The sequence below is a fragment of the Symphodus melops genome (genome assembly GCF_947650265.1).
Source record: "Symphodus melops genome assembly, chromosome: 11".
Taxonomy (NCBI): domain Eukaryota; kingdom Metazoa; phylum Chordata; class Actinopteri; order Labriformes; family Labridae; genus Symphodus; species Symphodus melops.
In genome coordinates this window covers 9,551,717-9,563,454 of record NC_136701.1, presented here as the reverse complement: position 1 = coordinate 9,563,454, position 11,738 = coordinate 9,551,717, and the positions used below count along the sequence as shown (strand labels likewise).

The 11,738-nt window shown below is 40.0% G+C and overlaps 2 protein-coding genes across 2 annotated transcripts; both read left to right on the top strand.

Moving 5' to 3' along the window:
• The first annotated feature begins 248 nt into the window (after positions 1–248).
• cwc15 (CWC15 spliceosome associated protein homolog) lies at positions 249–2,784 on the top strand. Its single transcript, XM_079355540.1, has 7 exons — positions 249–353; positions 1,205–1,346; positions 1,527–1,639; positions 1,756–1,856; positions 1,947–2,057; positions 2,164–2,303; positions 2,388–2,784. Exons 2-7 carry the CDS (start codon positions 1,216–1,218, stop codon positions 2,515–2,517), a joined length of 726 nt encoding a protein of 241 aa, XP_079211666.1. The 5' UTR covers positions 249–353; positions 1,205–1,215; the 3' UTR covers positions 2,518–2,784.
• A 1,241-nt stretch (positions 2,785–4,025) lies between these two features.
• Positions 4,026–10,312, top strand: mtmr2 (myotubularin related protein 2). The gene is made up of 16 exons (XM_079355374.1): positions 4,026–4,265; positions 4,949–5,051; positions 5,188–5,211; positions 5,335–5,401; positions 5,552–5,646; positions 5,719–5,823; positions 6,034–6,138; positions 6,224–6,307; positions 6,391–6,540; positions 6,680–6,868; positions 6,951–7,136; positions 7,356–7,562; positions 7,669–7,761; positions 8,545–8,658; positions 8,757–8,933; positions 9,024–10,312. The coding sequence occupies exons 1-16, from the start codon at positions 4,186–4,188 to the stop codon at positions 9,186–9,188; spliced, it is 1,944 nt and encodes a 647-aa protein (XP_079211500.1). The 5' UTR covers positions 4,026–4,185; the 3' UTR covers positions 9,189–10,312.
• The last annotated feature ends 1,426 nt before the right edge of the window (positions 10,313–11,738 follow it).

Here is an 11,738-nt window from a genome sequence, read left to right as displayed (position 1 = left end):
GTTGGGCCAAGCAGTTGCCTGTTATTTTTACAGTCTATGGTTAAGACGCAGCACCTCTGACCATATACTGTAAGGTTTGCACAGATAGAGATGGACCAAAAGTAACAGTAAAAAAAGTAAAAGTAAAAAGAACTCGAAGTTGAACTATTAGGTTAAAAACTAACAAATAAAAATATGTTTGCTTACAAATTACAGTGATGTACGAACGTTTAAATCCGGTAGATGAAGTTTAAAACCTCAGCAGTCTGGTGGTATTTCTCACAGACGTCTTTGAACGCATCTCTTCCATGCGTTGGGATCTACAGGAAGTGACGTCACGCGTTTCTTCTGTTTGTTCGTGCGGTCGGAGCTCTGTAAGTGTTGTTTCTCTGTAGTTCATTCCTAAAACACAACTTATTCAATCATTTCGTTAAGTCAATAGATATAGCTTTGTGTGATTACCATGACGGCTTAAGATGAGAAAAAAGCTAATTTTTCAACTAAACATTGACGTGTGATCATGTTAGCATGCTAGTAGCTACAGATAGCTAGCTCCAGTCGTGTTGTACTTCAATTAAAAACTTCAACAAAACATCACTTTTCTTTTAACGTGGGGAAAAATGTGTCTTCTTAGATAAAATTTAATGTAGAGGCTTGTGTTTTGATCTTGTAGTGTTTGGCTCGTTAAAAATAATAATAATTCTTTCCTCAAATTGAAAAATCTTAAAAATCCCTATTTGTGTCCCCTTAATTTTAAAGTGAAGCAGTTGATTATAATTAATAATTCATACATGTTGGTTATCTACAAACTTTATTACTGGAGAAAAGCTCCTGATGATCCTTTATAACCTGTAATTTTGTGTCATAAGGTTAAATAGCAAATACTTAAATAAAACTTTAGAAGCAATTACCAATATATAACACAGAATTGAAAAAAAAAAAGTCATCTATAAAGAATAATAATAAAAATGTCATATGTTAAGAATAATAATAAAAATGTCACATATAAAGAATAAAAATAACCACCCGTGGGTTTTAACATGTAGAATATAAAGGCTTCTGTTGTGATAGTAGGAGAGCTGTCTGCTTCATTGTTAGCTGGTTGAACTTCATTATTGTGCCAGGAGCTGCCTGTGTCGAGCCTTACCAACCAGAATGAGTCTTAGTTTGTTTTATGTCCAAATACACTGGTTCATTTTTTTCCGTTTATGCATTGACACAACAGAGCCATCAAACATGACTACAGCTGCGAGGCCAACATTTGAGCCAGCCAGAGGGGGGAGGGGCAAAGGAGAAGGTGATCTGAGTGCCCTGTCCAAGCAGTATTCAAGTCGAGATCTACCGGGTCACACCAAGATCAAGTACAGGTCAGTGGATCAAACACGAGATCAGAACTTTAAGCTTTGTGTTGGTGGATTTACTGCTGGCTTCTTTGACAGACACTGATTGAAATTGTAACACTTTCTCAAGAGTTTCTGCTTCTTCTGCTACGTCAGTTTGTGGCTAGAAGCACATTTGAACTGTTTTTATTAACTCCCTGTCTCTAGGCAACCGACCCAGGATGCCCCTGAAGAGGTGCGCGCCCGTGACTTCCGCAGGGAGCTGGAGGAGAAGGAGCGTGTAGCTGCGCGTGAGAAGACCAGAGAAAGGGGTCCAAGAGGTTGGTATTTCTGCATATATAAAATTTACTGATTATTAAAAATTATTAGTACTTTTGGCCAAGTTCATGCCCATGTCTAAAGCTGTTTACAATTGTGCATTGTCCCTCGTTTTCAGAGCACACCACATCATCTTCGTCTTCATCATCATCTTCAAAGAGGCCCAGACTGGATCAGATCCCAGCAGCCAACCTTGATGCGGACGATCCTCTAACTGATGTGAGTGCTCTCACTGCATGACTTACCAGACACTTAGGGGTGATTTGTGCTCATTAAGTTCCCTCACAAACGACGTGTTGTTGTTAATAGGATGATGAGGACGAGGACTCTGAGGAGGACAGCGACGACGATGACACTGCAGCTCTTCTGGCAGAACTAGAGAAGATCAAGAAGGAGCGTGCTGAAGAGCAAGAACGCAAAGTAAAGTATTGCTTCAGACTGAAGGGTCTTTACCTGCTCTGATTAGAAATTCAGAGAGCAGGAGGACATGTAATTGTTGAATAAATATGCTGCTTTTCTGTCCCAGGAGCGGGAGCAAAAGGCAGAAGAGGAGAGGATTCGCATGGAGAATATTTTGAGTGGCAATCCATTGATTAACTTGGCAGGGCAGCAGCAGCAGCAGCAACAGATGAGCCAGACTCAAAATACATTCAGGGTCAAGAGAAGGTATCTACACAAAAACACGCGTATGCAGACAATTGTTGTTCAATTTGTAGAAAAATGTTTTTCATTTGTTAAAAATCTTTCCAGATGGGACGATGATGTTGTGTTCAAGAATTGCGCCAAAGGAGTGGATGAAGCACGAAAAGAAAAACGCTTTGTCAACGATACGCTGCGCTCTGAGTTCCACAAGAAATTTATGGAAAAATATGTTAAATAAAGGACTTTGTTTTTCCAGATTTTACTATTTTTTTATTTCATTTCTCTCTTCCTTTTTTCCCTCATGCAAATACATTCTGTATTCAAATGCGTTGGCGTTTGTACAGATATACTGTAGCTTACATGTTGTATATACGTTAGTGAGTGACATCCTTTCAGTTACAGCTTGTAAAAATATTGACAACTTTTTTTAAATGTAATTCCACATCTGAGTTTTCTTTAGTTTATTTTGTTTGATGCATTTCAATAAAGAATAACTTGTGTTAAATGGCTTGTGTCTTTTCTTTAAAAACATGGCTGTCATTAATTATGAGAACTTGTTTACAGCTTTTAACAAGTATACTTTTTTTCTAAATATTTTTCCTGTTTTGACTCAATGTATGTATTGTGTCATTTGTATTGAGTAATATTTTGGATATACATGTAACAATATTTTCAGCAACTGGTGTTTATGATCTTTATTGATCCCCCATTGAGGGAAACCATCGGAGCATACTGTATACAGAAGATAAGGATAAGTCATTAAAATCAAACCTGAGGTCATTGACTTTTGTGTTCTGAGTCACAGAGATTTGTTTCAGGAAGATGCTCAATTTGTGAATTAATAAATGAATCAAATACACTAACATTTTTCAGATTTACTGACTTTATAAGGCATGGGATGCTAATTCAACCCATGTACAAAGCAGTGCATGTGGTCTGTCAGACATTTTCACATTTATGTCAATTGACCAGTTACTACTTTTTATTTTACATCAATCATAAAACACTGTACTTTACAGTTTAGAGCATCGGTGTCCAAACTGTGGCCCGGGGGCCATTTGTGACCCTTGAGGGGTTTTTTTTGCAGCACCTGACCTCAATTGAAGAATCAGAAGATCCTGGCCTCATTCAGATGGCATATTTTGTTATTTTTCTTTTTCATGTTAGTGAGGGCTGAAAGATATTCCTGAAATAGAAAATGTTCAGTGTGATGTATTTTTTGTTGGTTCTTTTTTAACAGCTTTGACTATTTTCCACATTTTTTATTAACTATAAAAAATGAACCTATGCATATTTTTTGCAAATAAGCAGACTGTTGTTTAACCATTTAATAACCTGAAATAAATACAGAAAGCTTTTACAAGAAAATTAACCATGTTACAAGCTTGATTCTGAGAAAAGCATAAAAAACAAAGACGTATGAAAAAAATCAAAGTATTTAATTTCCTTTTATTAAAGGGTTTCTATTGTGTACCTTTTGATTCTGATCTCCAAAGCTTTACTATGTTTTATAGAAAAAACGAGAACAAAATAGTTTCTTACTGTGATTAGTTAGTGTTATTTTTGTTGAGGTCAAAACACAAAAACTACCTTACAATATTATTTTAAAAAACAAATCTTTTGAAAAACAGTTTGGACCCCACTGGTTTAGATTTATATTTTTATTATTATTATTTGAATTATTGTTATATCATTTTTACAGACCAGTGCCTGCAGACCCCTCAATCGGCCGGCAGGTGGCGCCGTCTCAAACCAAAGAGCTTCCTTGTGACAGGAGGGAGGGAGGCTCCTGGGAAAGATGGCAGCTTCCTTTTGTAAGTGGGGATTTGCTGTTTTCCGAGGAGGTGTCTGAAGACTTTTATCAGAGGATAAACGGACTCTGGGTTCAAAGTATTTATCGGAGAAGATGGAGAAGAGCGCGAGCATCGACAGCTTGGGCTCGAAACGATCCTCCTCCCGACAGCCAAGTGTTGATTCATTGTCCAGGTTGGATAAACACTAAACATCGTGTTTCAAGCTAGCTAAAAGTTTGTTTTAAATACCAGGAGGAGTTATGTTTATGTATTACGGTTACAAGTTAACTCTTGTACATTTTGTGTAACCCTTCAAAGTGAATGTTTAACCACTAATAATGTTTTGGTGTAAACTAAAAGAGGACATCATTTAATGGCCGCGATCATTTCCATCACAATCACAAACAAACAAGATGAAAAACCAAAGAGTGGACAAAACAAAGCAGATGTTTATTTATCACAGTCCGAGGGTACTTTGATGTATTTACATGCTAACATGAAGTTAAAATCCTTAAGTTCTGATAAATGTTCATTTCGATCAATAAGTTAATCATTTGGGATTTAAAGATTAGATATGATAAGCATTGAGTCATCACAGTTTCATGTTACCCAGAGAGACGTTGTTTGTTTGTTTTGCTTAAAAGAATAAATAGATCTTTTGTTTTTGATGCTGGAAGAACTTGTGTTTTAATTTTCTGTCAAATAGAAGATGGTAGATGTTGTTATTCAGTTATTCACACAATCTATATTAATGCTTCATTTATTCAGGCATTTAATCAACTTAGGGTTTCAGTATGACTAGGATGAGATGAGAAACACTTGCCATTACTTCCTTCATAGTTTTTATTTCCTCTTCTCTTGTTTTTATCTCATCAGTACTTCCACCTCTCGGTCTGACCGCTCAGCTCCAGCCAAGCCGCCCTCCGCCATGTCTTCCGAGTCTGTCGCCACCTCTGCAGAGCTCTCCCCAGAGATGAGGGTGAGTGGCCTACACGTAATGAACGACATGATGGTTAGCCTACTCAATCGTGTTTATGGTTCCTCCTTAATCATTAATCATCAATCATTAATGACCAAAGCATGACACCCTTTTTTTTTTCTTCTGAACCCTTCAGGTGAAGCCCAAAGGTTCTGCAAAGGTCGGCTATGTCATCAACTAAGTATTGCAGGACATTTGTCTGAGCTGCTACAGCTCACATTCTGCTCCTCATTCAGATTCATGTCATGTTTGATTTGAACTCTCGTATGTCTTATGTTCACAGAAAGTGCTTAGAGAGTCGGACAAAGAGGAGCCACAGTTACTCCCAAATGAAACTGTGCAAGACATGGGTAACTGTCTGTGATTGACTGTCGGCTCCAATCAAAACATTATGGATTTTATAACATATGAAATTGTCTTTTCCTCCTTAAAAAAAGTTTACATGTTTTTTTTTTTTCTTTATTTGACTAAATGAGGGTTTCCTTTTTCTTTGTTTGTAGCCCAAGATGTCACCTATTTCTGTCCTTTTATTGGCGCACTGAGGGGAACAGTGACAGTCACAAACTACAGACTTTTCTTCCGATGCATGGACAGGGTACGCTTTATTTTTGATTTTCATGAAACACCCAAAAGGAAGATATTTTTCAAATGTGTTTCTGGTTTCTAGGAGCCGACATTTGTGCTCGACCTTCCCCTGGGTGTGGTGAGTCGTGTGGAAAAAATTGGAAGCGCTTCAAGCCGTGGTGACTTGTCCTATGGGCTGGTGTGCAAGGTGAGTAAGATGTGGAAATGGTCTGTAATAACTGCACGTGTTTTATGTGGCCTTTGGGAGGTGAACAGTTTCAGTGTTTACACGCTTCTTTCGTCTCGGCTGGAGAGAGACGCGGTCAGATGATGCTCTGCGTCACGCATGCTGTGGCTTTGCTGAAAGCTGTTTATCACTGAGTTGGCCATGACCTACAGCTCTGCTTGCTTTGTGCAGGATATGCGAAATCTGCGATTTGCACACAAACAAATGGATGACACACTGAGGAAGTCCATTTTCGAAGTGCTGATGAAATTTGCGTTTCCTGTTTCCAACGGGCTGGTGAGGGATTTTCAGACACGCTGTCCACGTCGCTGTATCTCTGCTCCCTCTGTCCACTGATATGTTTCTGTCCGCTTCTCCACAGCAAATCTTTGCCTTTGAATACGGTCAAGTCTTTCCAGAAAATGGATGGAAGGTGTATGACGCTGTCTCTGAATACAAAAGACAGGTATTCAACATTTCACAACATGCCACTGCTGAGGTCGGTGTGGAGAAACGTGCATCAGCTTGGCTGCTTCGTGTCTTTTTAAGGGTATACCCAATGAAAGCTGGAGGATAACCAAAATAAACGATCACTACGAGGTCTGCGACACCTACCCATCAACCCTGGCAGTGCCGGTCAACATTCCCGACGAGGAGCTCAAGAGAGTGGCTGCCTTCAGAGCAAAGGGGAGGATTCCTGTGAGTAAACGCTTTTCAACGTTTGTTTGATCGTCGTGGCGATAAGTTGTTGCCCCCCCCCCCTTTGTGATGTTTTTATGCTCTTGAAAGGTGCTATATAAATAAACTTTTACTTACTTACTTACTTACTTGTGTTCAGGTATTGTCATGGATCCATCCTGAGAGCCAGGCGACAGTGACACGCTGCAGCCAGCCAATGGTTGGGGTGAACGGGAAGCGCAGCAAAGAGGATGAGAAATATCTCCAGGCCATCATGGATGCTAATGCTCAATCCCATAAACTCTTCATTTTTGATGCCAGGCCCAGTGTCAACGCGGCTGCTAACAAGGTTTTTTTTAAAATCTAAATGTCATGTTGTAAGAGACATGAACTTGGTATTACCCCATGCATGTCTGCTTGTTGTTCTTCAGATGAAGGGGGGCGGATATGAAAGCGAGGATGCCTATCAAAATGCTGAGCTGGTGTTTCTGGATATTCACAACATCCATGTGATGAGGGAGTCGCTCCGCAAGCTGAAAGACGTGGTGTACCCAAATATCGAGGACTCCCATTGGCTCTCTAATCTGGAGTCTACTCATTGGCTTGAGCACATCAAGGTAAAAAACACAGAATTGATTCAGAACAGGGATAGGAATGTGGAAAGTAAGCTGAGTCCTTGAGTCTTAATCAAAAGTGTGTGTGTGTGTGTGTGTGTGTGTGTGTGTGTGTGTGTGTGTGTGTGTGTGTGTGTGTGTGTGTGTGTGTGTGTGTGTGTGTGTGTGTGTGTGTGTGTGTGTGTGTGTGTGTGTGTGTGTGTGTGTGTGTGTGTGTACTAGCTGATCCTTGCAGGAGCTCTGAGGATTGCAGACAAGGTGGAGTCTGGGAAAACCTCCGTGGTGGTGCACTGCAGCGACGGCTGGGACCGCACGGCCCAGCTCACCTCGTTGGCCATGCTCATGTTGGATGGCTACTATCGCACCATCCGTGGCTTTGAGGTGCTACTGGAGAAAGAGTGGCTCAGCTTTGGCCACCGATTCCAGCTGGTAAACACAGTAACGCACAATTATTACATTTCACAAACTGCAGAAGTGGGAGTGTTTGCCAGAAATGACTAATTTTCCTTTTTTTATTTTTATTTTTTTCTGTAAGCGTATCGGTCACGGCGATAAGAACCACACAGACGCAGACCGATCTCCTGTTTTTATTCAGTTCATTGACTGTGTGTGGCAGTTGACTCGCCAGGTAAGCAATACATGGGATGTGTATATATGTATATATATATATTTAAATGTTTACTCTTTAAATAGTGAAAAACGAAGCAGTGACATTCAAGACAAACCATTTTTGAAAAATGAACAAAAACTACACAGTGAAGCCTTTGAGTCAGGTCAGCTGTTGAAACTGAGGGTAAACCAACTTACTGTAAGTCTAAAAAAAAACAAGAAACACTGGAGTAGGCGATAGGGATTCGCAGGTAGCACAGAGAATGAGAGGTTACATAAATGATGATTATATTGTAGTCGTGCACGACTTCTGCCGGACGCATTCGCGACGTAATCGTTCAGATTTGCGATCTTAAATAATAATAATACTTTTTATTTGTAGTGCACCTTACATTTTAAAATAAAAATGTCAAGGTGCTACAAGTAGGCCTACCATAAAACCAAATATCAAACATGTTTGAAATACATCAACGATCGGCGAGCAGATCGGGGACGTAAAGGGTGGAACTTTATTTCACTCCTTACGCGACAAGATCATCTGGGCAGATAATCGGTTCTGTGCAGCCTTGAGTCGGGAGCGACCGCGCAGTTTTCGGGAAGGACGAATCAGCCCAATTATCCAGAAGTGTGAGCCAGGCTTCAGAGTGCTGGGAGTTTGTTGAGCCTCCTCTATGAAACGGAGCGTTTCAGTGACAGTGTCGTTATCTGAGTGAAGAGTAGAGGAAGCAAAAAATCTAACTTTTTTTTACAAATTCTTAATAACATCTTTCTGTGAAACTAATGAAGCTGCTTTTTATTGAAGTTTCCTGCTGCGTTTGAGTTTAATGAATACTTCCTGGTGACCATCCTGGACCACCTGTACAGCTGCCTGTTTGGGACATTCTTATGTAACAGTGAACAACAGAGGTTGAAGGAGGTAAGAGCAGCAAATGGGAGGGTGGAGTAGAAAGTCTGTTATTTATAAGGAGGTTTGCGGTGTTGTCTCTGTCTTCACAACCACATCTTCATTTACAGGAGATTCCAAAGAGGACAGTGTCGTTGTGGTCTTATATAAACAGCCAACTAGAGGAGTTCACCAATCCTCTGTATGTGAACTACTCCAACCATGTACTGTTCCCTGTAGTCAGCTTACGTCACCTGGAGCTTTGGGTCGGCTATTACATCCGCTGGAACCCTCGCATGAGACCTCAGGTATGTCTGAAATGACTTCTCAAGTGAAACATGTTTGCACTCTACACGTGCCCGACTTGCGTTGCTGAACTTGAGCTTTGCGTTGGCCAGGAACCGGTTCATCAGCGCTACAAAGAGCTGCTGGCAAAGCGTGCCGAGCTGCAGAAGAGAGTGGACGAGTTACAGAGAGAGGTGACCAATCGCTCAGCTTCCTCCTCCTCCGAGAGGGCGGGCTCTCCCACACGCTCCATCACTCCTGTGCAGACCTTCGTTTGACACCCGCTGACCCTCATGTCGGTCGCAGAATTTGACTTGTGAGGAGATGCCATAAAGTAGTTAAGGTCACACCCGTCGCCATAAAGGACCTTTTTGGGTGACGCAGAGTTGAAACACTACCACCTAAGACGTAACGGATCGCTGTGTTTGCGTCTTTCACAGGTTATGTAGAGTCTGTGTGTGTCTTAGGCGGCTTTTCCACAGCCATCGTGTACTCTACTATCCCAGTTAAGAGGATACGAAACAAGAATAAGGAGTACTGTTTAGCATAACAACCTACCTATACAATCAGTGTTTTTGAAAGTATGCTTAACTATTACGCAGGTAAACTATGTATGCCTTATACACTTTACAGGAACACTTGCTTCATTCCCGCACACTACAACTGTTCAATTTTTATTTGAAAGCAATACGACTGAAGCAAATGTGAAGATCTTCATTGCTGCAGAAGTGTCTTACACTAAAACTGCCCAAGTGGCTCCTGAGTTGTCTTATATGTCATCATGTAGCTAAAGGGCTGTAAAGTTAGCATCGACTAATAATAAAGAACTAGCCATAGATCACACTAACAAATATCTTTTGCTTTTAGATTCTTGTGACCAAATACGTGTGTTATTACATAAATGTTCACGTATGGCATTCCTCTCATTAGGTGAGTTAAGTTCCGTAAGTTTCATTTTTGCTAACTAGCTCATTTTATTTATTATCAGTAAGTGCAGACTGGTATTTATAACCCACAAACACTCTTTCTCTTGCCATCGGGGGATGAAACATGTTCCCATGCAACAACAATAAGCTACAGAGAATATGCAATGGCTCTTTTGTTCCAGCCACTCAAACTGTTCATGTGAGGACATTTCATAAAGATTCTTTTCAAAGCTTTTCAGCTGATGTTCTTTTTATACACGGCAGAATGTCTGACTAATAATGTGTTTCGAGTGGTTGTTATTTTTCTAGTTTGACTAATCTGATTGGATATCTGTGCCTTCCTCTGAGTGGCTGATTGAAAGAACAGAACAGTGTGCAGTTTTTTTTTAATTATTATTATTTGCTAAGGTTTGTTGAGAAAGTAAATCAAGCATTTCCTCTTTGCATGTAAAACTTGCAATAAAAGTGGCAATCCATTTCATGGAGTCAGTATGTTATTTTCTACATTAGCAATTCATAGACTGTCAGAACCTGTGTGACATTTGCATCAGTTATCTCTACTTAGGAGTATGCCTGTGCAGCGGGGTAATAAAAGATGTGATCTAAAACTATCAGCATGTTCATATTCAAACTGTTAGACTCACATACCTCAATATTATGTAACAAGTGTTTTTTAGAAACCTTAAAACCAAAAACAGATTTTAATTTCCCCTAAATCACCACAGAACTAAGTACAAACTGTTTTTAGGTTGTTTGCATAATTTGCGATCCAAGATATCTAAAAACTTAATAAACAACCACAGAAGAGCCTCAGTTGGGTTCTCTTTTCTTTTTATTCCAGAGGGGCCATTTTTCCATCCATCACAATAGTGAAGTAATTTGTGGTCACTTAGGGTTTAACCCCAGCATTACTACGTGGTGTCAGCTTCTAATAACACGGTTTTTGTTGAAAAATAGAAGGTGCAGTTGTTAAAGAAAATCAAATGAAACCACGTTAATCATGAGTTGCTGCTAACTGTTAACATTGCAGGGCAGCCCCTCAGGAGACCCATCCATTGAACAACAACAATCATCACCCCTATGTGGGATGGTGACAAGTCAGCAGACAGATGGAGGTTGGGCAGCTAGCCTGTGGTGTGATCATAGAAACCTGTAGTTGAACATGCTCAGTTTCCTGTGATCCACAATCTCTAAAAACATTCAATGGGTGCCCAACATATACAGTGGGAACGGAAAGTATTCAGACCCCATTGAATTTGTCACTTTTTTTATCATTCCAGCCATGTGCTACAATCAAAAAAGTTCATTTAATTTCTTATTTATGTAGACTTATGAACACTCCTCTCCAGTTCAAACTCTATGCACACTTTCTTATGTCTTCCACTGAGGAGAGGCTTCCGTCGGGCCACTCTGCCATAAAACCCAGACTGGTGGAGGGCTGCAGTGATTGTTGACTTTGTGAAACTTTCTCCTACCTCCCTACTGCATCTCTGGAACTCAGCCACAGTGATCTTTGGGTTCTTCTTTACCTCTCTCACCAAGGCTCTTCTCCCACAATTGCTCAGTTTGGCTGGATGGCCAGTTCTAGGAAGAGTTCTGGTCATCCCAAACTTCTTCCATTTAAAGATTGTCTTTTTTACTGTTCCACTGTAACAATTTGACAGATTGTGTCAGGCTTGTATTAATTCAGCTGACTGTTGTACAGGTGCAGCTCAAAAAATTAGAATATCATGGGGGAGTACTTTTGTTTTCTGTAAATGACCTGAAAAATACAAACTTTCATATGTTCTAGATTCATTACATATAATGTGAATTATTTAAAGCCTTTTTTGTTTTTATCTTGATTTGGCTTTCAGCTTATGAAAATCAAAATCCAGTAACTCTAAATTTCAGAATATTACA